The 15399-nt window shown below is 37.3% G+C and overlaps 1 protein-coding gene across 2 annotated transcripts in view; it reads right to left on the bottom strand.

Moving 5' to 3' along the window:
• LOC130914983 (protein PALS2-like) overlaps positions 1 to 15399 on the bottom strand; it is a 26267-nt gene extending 10868 nt beyond the window's left edge. Inside the window, exons 1-7 of one of the 2 annotated variants that reach the window (XM_057834604.1) lie at positions 15180 to 15399; positions 8295 to 8369; positions 7828 to 7943; positions 7270 to 7388; positions 4329 to 4481; positions 2444 to 2593; positions 1198 to 1425 (exon numbers count right to left, since the gene is read on the bottom strand). In XM_057834604.1, the coding sequence (XP_057690587.1) occupies positions 1198 to 1425; positions 2444 to 2593; positions 4329 to 4481; positions 7270 to 7388; positions 7828 to 7858 (681 nt within the window). In that variant the 5' untranslated portion in view covers positions 7859 to 7943; positions 8295 to 8369; positions 15180 to 15399. Of the gene's footprint in view, positions 1 to 1197; positions 1426 to 2443; positions 2594 to 4328; positions 4482 to 7269; positions 7389 to 7827; positions 7949 to 8294; positions 8370 to 15179 lie in introns of both variants that reach the window. The other variant, XM_057834603.1, reaches the window with a different exon arrangement.

Here is a 15399-nt window from a genome sequence, read left to right as displayed (position 1 = left end):
GGAGAGGGAAGTTTGGGCTTCCCTGCTGAAGCTGCTGCCCCCGCGACCCGACCCCGGAATAAGCGGAAGATAATGGATGGATGGATGGAGTTACAATAATAATAATTGTCACTTTAACCTATAAAGACTAGCGAACTGAGGTCGGAGTAGGACCGTCAAGATCTTAGATATAGTCCATCATTTCCATCTTAATCTTTTTTTCACCAGCTGCCCTAACCTTTTTGGACCCATGTTGATTTCTCTCACAAGAAAATCTGCTGTGCTGCCGTCTTGGGAGAAAACAATGAAATTGTGAGGCTGGTGTAAATCATCTTATTTCGAGCATGCCATCATTTGTCGAAACAAATGGAGAGTCAAATTTTACGTCGGATGTCGAAAGGATCGTATGTCGAGGTGTTCGTATGTTGAGGTACCACTGTAATTTCATTTTTCAGATTTTATTATTATTAATATAAAGTTGAGAAAAACATATAGAAAAGCTCATATTTCCCAGACGTGGGAGAGTGGCAGACAATCTTAAGACTTTCATACCTGAATTATAATTGCGGCCTGTGGGACAATATTTTGTGGGCGCCATTCGACATCCAATTGTCATGTTAGGTGTTGCCAGCAGGTGTTTTGCAATTGGCAGTAAGAAATAGATAAATCATTTTAAATGAAACAAACTAATTGAAGGATCCACTTTTGGGGGAAAACATTTAATAGTAAGAAATACATTTTTAAAAATTCTAATTTTTAGGTTTAAAGTCTTCATCGGTAGATCAACTTTGATAATCTGATGCTTCCCCAGCCAGCAAGAAGGTCACATGGCTTTTCCACAGCTGCTGTACTGTCACTGTAAGCGGAAGAGAGGGCCCAGATAGTGTTTGGAGGGGTTATTAATAGATGCCCATTGGGCTCACTTTACTCTAGTTAGGTATGCTGAGATCAGTCACTTCAGGGATTTCTCCTTCCTACCAATCGTCAACAGGTAGACATGAATGCCCAGGAGATAGAGGATGGGGAGCTTGCCCACAAAATAATGTTCCAATTACCTATCAAATTTTACAGTTGTGTCATCTTGCGGTAACTTAGTGCATTTCAGAAAAATACAAAATCTTGGTTGAGGTTTTTTTTTTTTTTTTTTTTTTTTTTTTTGTGAATAGCTGAAAAAAACTGAAGAGGAACCACACATTAATATATTGTTCATGTCCTCACCTGTGGAAGAGCAGGTAAGTCTTTGTAACTTGGCAGCACCTTGAGGGTGACGCTGCCACTGCAGTCTCTCAGCAGCTCCTGCAGTCGCTGCGGGTCGCCGCCCACCTGGCAGCCGTTTACCTCTCGGATGATGTCGCCAGTGTGCAACATGCCCTGGCGGTCGATGGAGCTGTCGTGCAGGATCCGCGCGATCACCATCTCCCCTCGGTCCACGCGGAAGGTCACCCCCTGAAAGAAATGCTTTGTTATCACGCCGCCGCACGTCATAAAACACACAAGGAGGCCGCCGTGTGGACAAAGTCATTCAGGTCGCGCAGATGGTGGATAAAAACGGATGTGTGACATACAGTGGATGTGAAACATTTACCGTACATACGCATGTTCAATGCAAGGTTTTTGTCATTTAAAAATTAGTCAAAATAATAATAGACAAAAATTATCCACCATTAACTCATTTAATGCCAGTACAGTACTTCACAAAATATGCGTCATGGTTGTTAGTAAAAGTTGGACTAAAACCACCCATTAACAGCAATATATGCCCAATACTTTTTAACAGGGAGTGCTGGCAGCGGTCATTCCCTGCGAGCTCCTCCCAGTCAACATGGATTGGACATCTATTGCCGTCAATGACAGCCAAAGAGTTAATGACTCCCCCACTTTCCAGACAGGGAAAAGTTGAAAGTCACTTCTTTTTTCAAATAGGGTTCCCATTGATTTTATCAATTATAACTTAAGAATTTTAAGGATTTTTAGGAACTTCTAACATAATTTAATTACAATTCCAGGGAAAATTTTACAGCCTATCTTGCAAAAAATCAGCAACTCCTAGAATGTGAGGAAATTTCAGTGTCACTTAAAATGTTGAGGTATTTAAGACCTTCAGGACCAAATTCAATGCAGTGCTGAAGACATTAGTAAATGTAAGACTTTTGAATGGCCAAATCAAAGGCTAAAAAGTTTAGCCTTGGTTTCAGTGTACATAACCCAGTTTACATCTCGTCGGTAAACTTTGTTACGATCTTACGAAAACAAGGCTAATCTTTTTGGCGATTATTCGAAAACTAAACGGTGGCTGTTTTGTGCTCACTAGGGATGACAACATAGATGCTAGAATGAAAGTGTTTTGCATATTTCGGTCACTTGGGTCAGTTGGACAAAACTCAACCTAAAATATCAACTGCACACGTTTAAGGCCACATTATTGGTGGAAAAAGCGGTGTTGTGGGACTGACTTTTTTCTTACCAGCGGTTCTCCAGCTTTCTTCTGTATGCCAATCATCCTAATGGCGTCAGCGGGCATTAGACAACTGGCCAAGGTGGCAGTGCAGTTTACAGTGTCATTAGGTATCTCATAGCACTTTGTAGCCACTTGGTCATGAGCCTCGATCAAAGACTGCAGAAAACAAGTCACAATATTAGCGTTTCCACTTGTTCAAAGGGATCGGTGTAATGCCAAAATCCACTGTAAACTGGCGTCTATTTTGAAAGGGTTTGTATTTTACATTAGATTCTGTGAAACGATAGTACAGAACTACCGGTACATGACTGTCCTTAAACATGTTTTCTACAGGTATCAGCAAATCTCATTCAATGCTTTTTAATGCTACGTTAAACAAATTTAATGCACATGCCCATCTACAGATAATTTCACACACACACACAAATTATAAGTAGAGTTGTCAGATAATTACTTCTTAATCGATATTCCGATATTGTACAACTCCAAAAATCTGATACCGATATATGCGGTCGTGGACTTAACATATTATGGCTAATTGTAGTGTGATGCCCCGCTAGATGCTTTAATAATGATAAATGTAACAACTTCAAGGTTTTCCTAAAAACATTCTGTGAAAAATAAGGGAACAACTTCAACCGAAGCTACAGTATGGAAAAGGTGCCTATATTGCACCACTATATTTATTGTTGAAATCAAAATAGTGCAAACATCAGTTTTTTGGATCAAGTGCAAAGAGCCAAAAAGGCACTGCTATATTACATACTGTATGGCTCACACAGTGCTTCTGGCTAGAAACAACAACAAAGGCACACAGCTTCAGTACCGTGAATGAGATATGTAATCATAATAATTTATAATCATCATCAATCATTTATTGTTTATTTAATTTTTGCTCCATGAATGCAAATGGTATGCCCATATAACAAATCCAAAGCATCTTAGTTTAGAGACATCTAATGGTTAATAAGCATAACTGCTGTGCTATGCTGTCACCAGCCCTTGAACAAAGGCAGAAGGCTTCTACATTCACTTTGAAGGCAACATGTACTGTATAATGGCCCAAAACCGATAATGAAAAACAGATTTCAATAATATCCAATTCCATTTTAAATTGGTTTTATCGGCCTAAATTGTAGGCTACCCGATAATATCGGCCAACTCTGATAAATTATGTAAAAAAATAAAAGTTTCTTTAACAGTCAAGTTTACATATTTTTTATTGCCTCGAATATTTAGTTTAATGCTTTTAAAGCCTGAATTTTGACAAAACCCATTTAAAGACCTGGAAACCTTGTTAAAGATGCATACAAATAAAATGAATAATTATCATAGACAGATATCACAAGAAGAATATAACTAGCAAAGTTTCTCTGCTACTGCGAAGGACTTATTTCCCCTAAAAAAAGAGCTACTTAACAAATTTGTTGCCAACTTGGGCCCTGACAGGAGAAGGTTACCAATCCCTGCACTACAAGCCAGAAATGACATCCCTGTATACAAAATACATTGTATCTCTACAGATATCAAACAAGGTCCCGATATAAAAAAATAAATAGATAAATAAAGAGCTATGTTCTTACCCCAGCAACCACCACAACATTGGTCAGAGACTACAACGTGCATCAGCAAGTCCTAAAGATTCACTCAGAATGGAGACGATACAGTCCTCGCTCCCGCTCGTTACCCACATAACTATGTCTGCCATTGGTCCATTAAAACACTGCCCCCCTCCCCTTCTCCTCACGCCACAGCAACTGAGACGTGGAAGATAGAAGCGAGGTACAAATTGGAATAAAAACGTTCTGACAAGCTAAGAAAACAAGGAGTGTCTATTTTGTACAATTGAACTGTCTTTACGTGGCTGAGGAAAGCAAGGAGAGAAAACCACCTTAAAATGAGGCTCCTGAAGGATTTGGGTGAGCTCGGCACTAGCAGCATCTTTATTTGGTAGCTTGTTGAGGGATTCCAAGATCTCAAAGATAAGCTGAACGTTGTCATTTCGCACCGCTTCTAACTTGACCTCCTCGAGCCGCTCATGAGCCTGTGAACACCAAAACAGAATGTACACATCATCTACGCTGAACAGTCACAAACATATGTAGAATTTTTGCAAATAGTACAGGTATTCTGTCTTTTATGTTTGGGTTTTTTTTTTGCAATTATTGTAACAACCCATAGCAGGAAAGATGCAATGAGTATATTGACAAACATTTGCCAGAAAATTATTGTGCATACACACATATCAGTCTTCATACGCATGGATTTATATTTAGTGTTTATAACATGACATATTTTCATAAAATCTTTTCCTTTTCATCAGTTTAAAAGACATTACACAGGATTTTTGGTTCACCCGACAAGACATTTTGAGAAAAATGCACTAGATTGAGCAGCGGCATATTTTTACGTTTCACATACAGTATGTCTAAAGTGGCAAAAGAAGATAGGCTTTCTGTTCAATGCTCCTAGAAGTGTTTTTCATTCAAATATTTTCTCTAATTATTACTTTATTACTGCAAAAGACCATTGCATGACCTGACTTCAAAACAAAATTGTTATATGTTGTTTCCTGATAAAAACGATCAGGTATTTTGTCATATTAAAAACTTAGCCAGAATACAACTCATACATTAACAGTACCAACAATTTCTTAATATTAATTCAAAAGATAATAATTGGTATGGTTTATTCCACTAATTTTAAGTCACATACTGCATCCAGGATAACAATCTCCAGTAATATTTAAAAAGCTATAAAAATATAACTGAATATATATATATTCATTAAAAATAAAGAATAGTGCAAAATTTGCATGGTCAATTTGAAAATTCCCCAAACTACCAGGAAAAACGCATTACATAGTGGGGCACAGTTTTTACAACAACACTGCATTGTTCTAATTTTAGTCTAAATTTTGTTTTGAAAAAGTAAAAGTTTTACCTAAATCTGTGCCAAAGGTTTATTACTGTCATACACTTATTGCGCTCAGTTAACACATCTATTTTTGCAATGTATTTACATTATTATTACATGTAGTTAATCAATTTGGAACTTTACAAAATGATGGTCATGTTTTCAGAAAATTTCAAATTCTTTGACATACAACAAGTTCTTTTTAAAGTAACGGAAATAGTTACTTTCCCTGGTAACTAGTTACTTTTACTATAGAGTAATTCAGTTACTAACGCAGTTACTTTTTGGAAGAAGTAGTGAGTAATATAACTAATTAGTTTTTTAAAGTAACGTGCCCAACACTGATTAGAATAATATTTCTTACCTAAAAATGCCATTACGCTTGATAACACACATCACTTAAAAGTTAGGATTTTTTTTCCCACGTGTTTCAATTGAAGTTCTAGTTAAGTTTTAAGCTAGTCTAAACTGTAAGTCCTGATAGGATTTTGATTTTTTGCTGCAGTAAGTTTTTTTTTTTTTTTTTTTTTTTTTAATTGCTTCTTCCTCTACGCATGTGACATCAGAGCGTTGTCCCGCATTAAAAGTAGTCCGAGCAAAACGTGATGCTTAGAGATGTCAAAATTAAACGATTACTCGAGGTGAATAAAATTACTCGGATCAGGTTTTAAACTCGAGTTACTCGAGTTGCTCGATTATTCGTTTCAGCTCTCCATTGTATTCTGTTTTTATTTACGTTCAACAAAACATCCCAACTTCATTGGAATTGGGGTTATACTTCAGATCAGTGGTTTTTACCCTCGGTTCAGTGAGTCAGTCTAAGGGGTTCGGTGCAGGTTGAGACACGCAGGGACCCATTTTTTGACGCTGACAATATCCATGCAAAGTGACGTTTTAGACCAGGTTTTGGACTGGTTAGTCCCAATTTACAGGCTTTATTCCAATTCGTTCAACTGCTAATCCTAGAGAAACTGGTTTGCTCAGTGGAAGGTTGGTATGAGGAAGTACAACAGACCTACGGGTAACGTGCACTGCGTTTACATTAAAAAATCAATAAATAAATTAAAACATTGCGTCACATTTTACGCCATAAAAATAGTATGTGAGGCAAGGATGTGATAGAATGAGTATGTCGAAATGAAAACAAAAATAGAAACAGTGTGAAATGAATCGGGTTTAATTTTTATTTTCCAATGTGGAAAGCAAATCAAAAGGCAAAATTGTTAAATTCACACTGTTTATTGGATTTGTGAGAAGACTCATGTTTATGTATTTTTTTAACAAAATGACTTTGTGTACCAATTTGGTGATCATTTCGTGCAGGGTTTTACATTAAATTTGATATCATTTGAGATTTTAACATAACAGAAACTGCACGGTCAAGGTTAATGCAACCAAGCAGGTTTAATGTTGAACAATATAAGATATATTCCTCCAAATTTGAATTAAATATTTTTAAGATATGAGCATTGGGCCAGTCTTGGTTTAGTTGTCTGATGATGCTGCAGGCTTAAAGATAAAAACATACATTTTGGCCTGTTTGAAAACATGCTGTCTAAATGAGAAGAAATTTGAATGGAAATTCACTTAGGTTTTAGCTTGCTAGCTTAGATGTATCGGTTTGAGTTTGAAAAAAAAAAAGATTTTTCTAATTCCAACGGGTTTGATTAATTCACGTGTGAAACTCATGGAGTTCGGTACCTTTAGCAAGGTTAAGAAGCACTGCTTTAGATGGACATGGTTTAGTTTGTTTGGCCTTGACAGAAGCCTGTGCTCTACTGAATGCCTCCCAGTTATGCAATGTGCTTTGCTTTTTGGTCACATTTATAGGAAGGGTGCACAGAAAGCAGTATGGAAATGAAGAAACTCCAATTCATGGTTCACCTTGGTGGAACTGGAGGGCATATTTTTTGTACCTTAGCAAGGGAGCGGACGATGCGGCTCTCCATGATGCCACGGAGAAAGATAAGGTCAATGTCTTTCGCAACTGAGCCTGTGGGCAGGTCTTTCAGGTTGTCCAGAACCTGCTGCATGGCTTGATAGGGGAAAATAAATACGACATCAAGAACACAGCTAATGAAAACACTGAGAATAAAACAGTGGAACAATCTAGGACGGTCAATCAATGGGCCAGTTGACATTCCCTAATATGCTCGCACGCAGATAGTCACAGCAACATTCTTGCACTAACGTATCTGCCGAAGCATACAGGAAGCCCTGTTATTGAATAAAAGCCTTACAAAATGCAGGAACTAGCCAGTAGTTTCATAATAGTATTTATGCGAAATGCATTTCAACACATACAGGAGGGACTACAACAAAAATAGGAAAGTGGACAAACAGCATATTTTGCAAAGAAAACCAAAACACTCAGGTTGTCATTTAGTACTGCGCAATGAGACCGACATTAAAATATCCAAAACAACATACTGTACAAAATGAAAGGGTTCATGTGCCAGAGGCCATTGGCCTACCTGAGCCTGACTTTGCATTGGCCACGGTCATGTTGCGTGTTCTTCAGTTTTGGTCAAACCCTCTTTACACAGTCAAATTCTGCCCAATGGCCCACCTACAGTGACCAGAGTGACTGCTGGGCTAAAGGAAATGCAGGAAAGTCACTTAATATTCCGGCTACAGTTGGACATCATGATACAAATTAAGCGTAGATATTTACTGATATGTGTCACCACAGAATAAAACTGACTGATACTTTTTTGTGTAGAAAACTGACGGTTACATTTTTGTTACACCAACAATACTACACTGACTATACTAATATGAGAAAAAGGAGTGAATGACAAATGATGATTGTTTCTGGAGGACACACACAAATACGCAGGTTTTTTGGGGGACTCTCGCAAAAAGACCAAAGCCCAAGTAGGAGGGTAAAGAAACAAAAGCATGAACTTGTGTATCGAGTAAAATATGGAATAAAACTCACCCGCAAACTGTGTTAAAATCATCTGTACAACACTCCAACATGGAGCCTTCTGTCTTCTCGAGGCATCTGGAATGTCTAGGTCACAGGAGAATAAAACTGAATTAATATCAAGCAAGCAAATATATACAGCTTGCTATTCCTGTAAGGTTTGATTAGGAGCTGATGGCGCTGATGGTGCTAGGTAGGTTTACTGTTAAAACTCTCAAAATATGGCTCTAAAATTGCACAAAATTATCTACCATAACTTCCATATTATAAGGCGCACATGACTATAGGCCCCCACCCACCAAATTTGACACAAAAATGTTCATAGATGGGGCCGCAATGGACTATAAGCTGCAGCCGTCCTCTCTGTATTATAAGAAATTTACTCCAAAAGATATAAACCGGGAACACTTTAGTTGACAGCGGTATCATAAGACTGTCATACTACCAAATGAACCCCCTTCATTGCTTCAAGAAGCTTAATTTGGCCATCACTGCTCCCTTGAGGGAGACAGTCAACCTCTGCTGCCACCTGCTGTCAACAGTGTTGTCATCCAACATGCCTCCTAGCATGCATTGAAGCGCTACAGTTGTCAATGACAATCAAAATTAACGTTCTGTGCTAATTATTTCTTCGGTTACTGCTCCAGTTGTTTCATTGATTGCTAGTTATGATATTTGGTAACACTTTATTTGACAGTGGTGCCATAAGATAAATGCATAATAATAAATGCTTATGACAGATATCATTTTGTGTCATCCAGCAAATTATCTCACTTTTGAATGGATTTAAAAGATCCAAGATCGACATATATGGAATTAGTGACATCATTTGCCAGATGACACTTAATGACAACTGTCATATGTATTCACATTAATGCCCATGATAGTGTCATGTCATAATTATGACGGTCTTATGGCAGTCTTATGACGCCGCTGTCAAATAAACTGTTACTTATTAAGTACCCAATAAATCAACAAATAAGCCGCACTGAAATATAAGCCGCAGGATTCAAAATGAAGGAAAAAAGTAGCGGGTTATAGTCCCAAATTTACGGTAATCATTATATGAGAGATTCACATAGGAGAAATAAAGGATTAATTGTTTGTGCAGGTGTGTGGGATTCTTATCTTTCTCTTTTGCTCTTTCTGTCATCTTACTTAAATCTTGTCTATTTAGTTGTGTTAATCATTAAAAAACTTGTAAACATGAATATCTGGTTAATGACAAGTAATTGAGGAAAACATGTTGCAATCAATTTTACTTATAAATACATTTCTACTAGAGATAGATCGATTATTAGTGCCGATATTTGGAAAATTGACTGAATAGACCTTTGTATTTAATCCGACTGGCCGATATGAAAAAAATCAATCCGACTGGCCAATATGAAAAAAACCAATTTAAAACTATCGGCGAGAGTTCCCTGTATTTTTGATGTACTCTATTTTCGGTGCAAAAATTTCAGAGAGCTATTTATTTGCCCCTTTTATTCAACTTTATAAGAGATGTTTCTGAGTCTGGGAAATTCAGGCACTTCTGGAAATATTATTTTCTATTTGTGTGATTCAATAAACATGCTTTAGGCATTTTAATTAAGTTCAGTGTTTGCATCATTTAATTTTTTACGCCAATTTTTGCACTTTTACTGCAAATGAATACGGCTAACTCTAACTACTAATTATCGGTATCAGTATCAGTCCTGAAAAACCCATATCAGTCAATTTCTTAATTTTTTACCCAATTCATTTGTGAATTTAAGATTAGAATAATCATTTTAAAAAATGTATTCATTATTCCATTGTCACAGCCCAGTATCATATTTAGGCATGTGCCGGTATGAGATTTTGACGGTACGATAACCGTGAGCAAAAATACTGCGGTTTTACGGTATCAAGGTATTGCAATTATAGCTCCAAAATGTGTTATTTTGAGAGGTATGGGTTAAAAAAAAAAAAATTCCGGGATTTTTTTATTTTTCAGAAAAATTTGCAAATTGGAACATGAATATTATGTTAAAATATATAAATAAACAAAAACATATTTTAAATAAAATTAAAATAAATAGAACTTATAGACTATCCACAGCCACAGCTCAGGTTGCTCAAGATTGGAGCAAGAACTAAATTAATTGCTATAAAAAAGTAAAAACACTTCTAAATAAAATAGAAAAATATTGACTACCTTTTTTTTTTTTTTTTTTTTTTTTGAGGAGGCAAAAGCTCAAGTGAAGTTTTGCCATTTTCAGCAACTGTGTCAACTCTAGTCTTCATGTCATGCCTTTGTGTTAAAAAGACGCAGAATTCATAAGTTAATAAGCTAAAAATGGATAAGTTAGTTAAAACGTGAATGTTGTTGTGTAAAGGTTTCATCTAAAAACACTGGGAGCGAGACCTCTCCTTTTTCCAGCGAGGGTACATTTGTGCTTAGGGCAAGATCATCTGTCACAATTAGCGATCTTTGATGTTATCCCTTTTCCTTCATTCAAGCTTGTTTCTCAGTGGCCGTGAGATTTATAACCTCGATGACGTTGCTCTCCCAGCTAAGACTAGGCTAACATTCGTCTTTGTAAATTTTTAGTTAATTTGTATTTTGAAAGGAAAATGTGTGTTTTGTTTTTGGCGAACTCTTTCATGGATGACTTCCTCACATTCTGTTTTGTTTGTGCTAATGAAGCTACTCACACGTGTAGAATACCATTGTACAACGTTTTAAAACTGTATATTTCAGTTACCATGATTTGAGACCTCCATAAATTCAAGAAAAGTATGCCTTTTGTTTAGAGTGTTTATTTTTTGGTGTTTAGCAGAATAGTGTCACTGACAAACACACATCAACAACCGGAGTGGGAGGGGTGAGCGCTGCCGCTCCAAGCCCGATACTTCTCGCTGCATTTTTGAGGCTTGTAAAATAGCGAATACCGTACTACGGTATGACGGAAAATTTTAGTGGTTTTGAAACCGTAACGTTTCCATACCACGGTAAACCTTGAAACCGGTAACCGGCACATGCCTAATCATATTATGTTCGTTTATTGTAATAACATGAATTTAATAACATGAATTCAGATTACTTGTATTAATGTATTTTGTGAAATTACGAGTTTTTCTAAATTGGTTTGAGGCTTACCACTGAAATAGAAATAACGCTATAAACAATAGAATATGGTCTGCTTTTGCTTACATGGTGAAACTGTCAAATGTTTGGAATTAAAAGCTTGAAAACGTCACGTTAATTCTTTGCAATCATGAAAACGATGCAGCCGCCAGCAAGCACTATTTCATGTGGTGCACGAAAAAAACTATCTGGAACCTAGCTTCCGCATTCCAAAGTAAAAGGAGACGTTTATAAGTGGGAAGTTAGGAGCAACTGTGGGAGGTGCTACACTACTCCCCTTTAGGGAGGCAATCTAGATAAGGGAGAGCAATACCGCGCATACAAGATGCATGAAATTTCTAGTAGTATACACTACATTAAGACCTTACATCATTTTTTTTCAATATTGTGTTTCATAACCTGTGATTTAATTTTATCAGGATTGCAAGACAATTTCTGTTGAAAATGCCCAGAATGTCCTTTTTAGTTGGTCATTTTGCGTTCTTCAAGTGCAAAGGTCTCATTAATTCAACTCTCATTAATAGGTGGCTGACTGAATCAAATCTTTCTCTTGTTCTCCTGAGATGAATGACCCTTTGCTGAGACCAAAGTAGGGAGGTACTCGCCTAATAAAGCGTGGTGGTACTTGCCTAATAAAGCATGGTGTCACATACCAACTGATTTTAAATCTGCTTGTTTGCAGAGTAGTTTGACTTACATATGACAAACTTTATCCAGGTCACACACTCATGTTGACATGTTCATAAACGAAACAGTGGCAAAAATTGGAATTTTGTGGGAGATCACCTTTAAATAATGGCAGTATTAATGCTGCCACAAACGATTGTAGTCAACTATTAACCATTTATTTCTGTGATTAGTTGACTACCGTAATTTTTGGACTATAAGCCGCTACTTTTTTCCCTCATTTTGAATCCTGCGGCTTATTTGTTGATTTACTGGGTTAATAGGTAAGACTTTATATGACAGCGGCATCATAAGACTGCCATAAGACCGTCATAATTATGACATGACACTATCATTGGCATTAATGTGAATGCATATGACCGATGTCATGAAGTGTCATCCAGCAAAGTATGTCACTAACTCCATTTATGTCCAGCTGGGATCGTTTACATCCATTCAAAAGTGAGATCATTAGCCGGATGACACAAAATGACATCTGCCATAAGCGTTCATTTATGCTCATTTTCATCATGTCATATCAAAATTATGATGGTCTTATAAGAGACTTATGGCGCCACTGTCAAATAAAGTGTTACCAAATACCATAAGTAGCAATTAATGAAACAACTGGAACAGTAACTGAAGAAATAATTAAAACAGAACATGAATTTTAATTGTTATTTACATCTATATCGCTGCAATGCATGCTAGGAGGCATGTTGGACGACAACAGTGTTTACAGAAGGTGGAGGTTGTCCTTCAAGGGAGCAGTGATGGCCCCATGATGCTTCTTGAAACATTGAAGCATGGAGGTTAATTTGGTCTTATGACAGTCTTATGATGCCGCTGTCAAATAAAGTGTTGCCGGTTATCCTTTGGTGTAAATATCCCATAATATAGTGAGGACAGCTGCGACTTATAGTCCAGTGCGGCTTATCTATGAACAAATGTTGTTTCCAAGTCAAATTTGGTGGGTGGCATCTTATACTCAGGTGCGCCTTATAGTCCGAACATTATGGTAATTGGTTATTGACTGTTATTTTGCTCTTAATTTTTCAGCTTTAAATGCACATTTGAAACGAAAACCCAACTAACTATGTATACAGTTAATGACTTTTTGGTTGAAAATGTGAACATGTTAAACATGTTTGGTAGGGTGACCATATTTTGATTTCCAAAAAAGAGGACACCTGGCCCGCCGTTGAGATACTTGAATTTTACTCGAAGTTCACTCAAAGGTGCCAATATGACTTTAATATATTTAAAGTGTGCCTCCTCCGTCTGGATAGAAAAATTCAGTTTTATATAGCAATAATTTTATTACTCAACAGGTTACAGGTTACTCAACAGGCTTTATTCTTCCTAAAAAAATAAACAATAAAAATGCACACAAAAACAAAAATTTAATAATTATAATAACAAAATAATGCAGACCCATGGATATATATGTATGTATGTATGTATGTAATCTGTGACTGCGCACACATGCGCAAATTTCTATCCAAATTAGAATAAAGGTATTTTCGACTTCATTACTCTTTTGGGTACATGAGCATTTGATTATATATGTATTGATTGTAAAAAACTTGTTAACAACTGGGCAGGCTTTCTGGGAACACGTCACAGGCAGCGCAGGATCGTAGTACTCTGCGCAATGTGTCAGTCAGTTTCAACACACGCTAATTGTTAAGAAATACTCCTCGGTGTCAATTTGAAATGTCCTTTTATTAACATAGATGACGTAACCCTGAGGCATAAAAAACACAGTTACTTACAATATAATACTAACATTCAACCAAATACACAAATGCAGAACAATTAGTACAAGACTAATACAATATACTGTATCTCTGTGTACACATATAAACAAATATACAACAGAAGACACATGATCGACAATAATAGGAAATAAACTTAACGATCCAGTTCTGCCTTCGAGTGGATGGCTAATTGTATAAAACACTCTCGTAAAAAATCATGAAAGCTGGATATATTCATGAATTTATAAAACTCTGCCAGCCGGCATGGAGTGGACATGAAAAGTGGACTTGTCCGGACAAAAGAGGACTATTGGCCACTCTATGTTTGGGGGGGGGGGGGGGGGGGGGGGGTAGTAATGTGTTGAAATTGGGATGAGATTAATTGGGCAAAAAATTTAAACTTGGCATTTCGATGTTCTAATGCGATGTCATTGAGATATTGGATTTAAATAATAGATTAAAAAAAGATATAGACAAAAAGGCGAACATGAATTTAATATGTTAAAATCGGGATCGTGTGATCCGCATGAAAGAGGAATGAGAAGGATGGCTTAAATTTTGAATGCGCAACTGGAAATGAACGCTGATTAGACCGGTCGGGAAAAAATTGTCAGCCCGAGAATTTTTTGACGTTAAAATAAAACAGAAAAGCCAGCGAATGATCACTGCCAACTCTACCAGTTAAATACATTTGACGTCTATCGCCGTCAATAGTAAGCGAATGCGTTCATACGGATTTTGACAGTAAAACCATTTCATCTACATTTACCAGCCTCTCCGTTTTTACACACGTATCTATACCTCTACTCAAGTATAGCGTGAATATTCTTGCCACGTCTGAAAGCAGCTGCCCAGAGATCAAATGTACGTCTGTATTGTGTTACTGTTGTCACTTTTCGCTCTCACTTCTCACAATTTACAACGCCGTGTAACGTGACATGAGGTAAAGTCACTGCAAGCCATTGATTCGGACTTCACTTCTTCAACGCTTACAATGATGTCATTCTTGCCGGTTTTTTCTCATTGTAACCCTCGACGCCTAATACATACAATTATTGTCATAATTTTAGTTCGCGTCGGCAAATGGTAACACGCCAGCATGTTAGCGTAGCTAGCAAGCGCTCACGTGCGCGTTCACGCGTTTATTCATTGCTCCCAGTTTAATGTAATGAATCAAGGACTTGATGTAAATAAACCACCCGGGTCTCTTTGTGGAAAACCACTGCGCGTGCGTGTATAAATGTCAATGATAGCTATTGATAATTAGCCATGCAGAGTACAGCGCACGTTTAACTGTACTAGTACGAGCTAGCATAAGGTTGCTAACGTGACTCGAGTTTAAACGCGTGTTATTACCTGCTGTCTTCACGGGAGTCCGGTCACGCGGTCTCAATTACTTTCACCTATTATGTCCATTATTGCCCAGTTATGGCACACTAGTTGACGTTAGTTTTACTGCTCGGCGTGCGTGCCAGGCGGGCAGCCAGGATGCTGCGCCCCCTTCTTTTTTCTCCTCCTCTCAACTCACACAAAGCTTCTCTGTGGAGCACATCAAGCGTCCTTCAAAGTTGAGGAG

Source organism: Corythoichthys intestinalis, chromosome 4, assembly GCF_030265065.1.
Source record: "Corythoichthys intestinalis isolate RoL2023-P3 chromosome 4, ASM3026506v1, whole genome shotgun sequence".
In the NCBI taxonomy this organism is placed as follows: domain Eukaryota; kingdom Metazoa; phylum Chordata; class Actinopteri; order Syngnathiformes; family Syngnathidae; genus Corythoichthys; species Corythoichthys intestinalis.
Note: the sequence above shows the minus strand (reverse complement) of the source record. Positions and strands in the feature narration are given on the sequence as shown.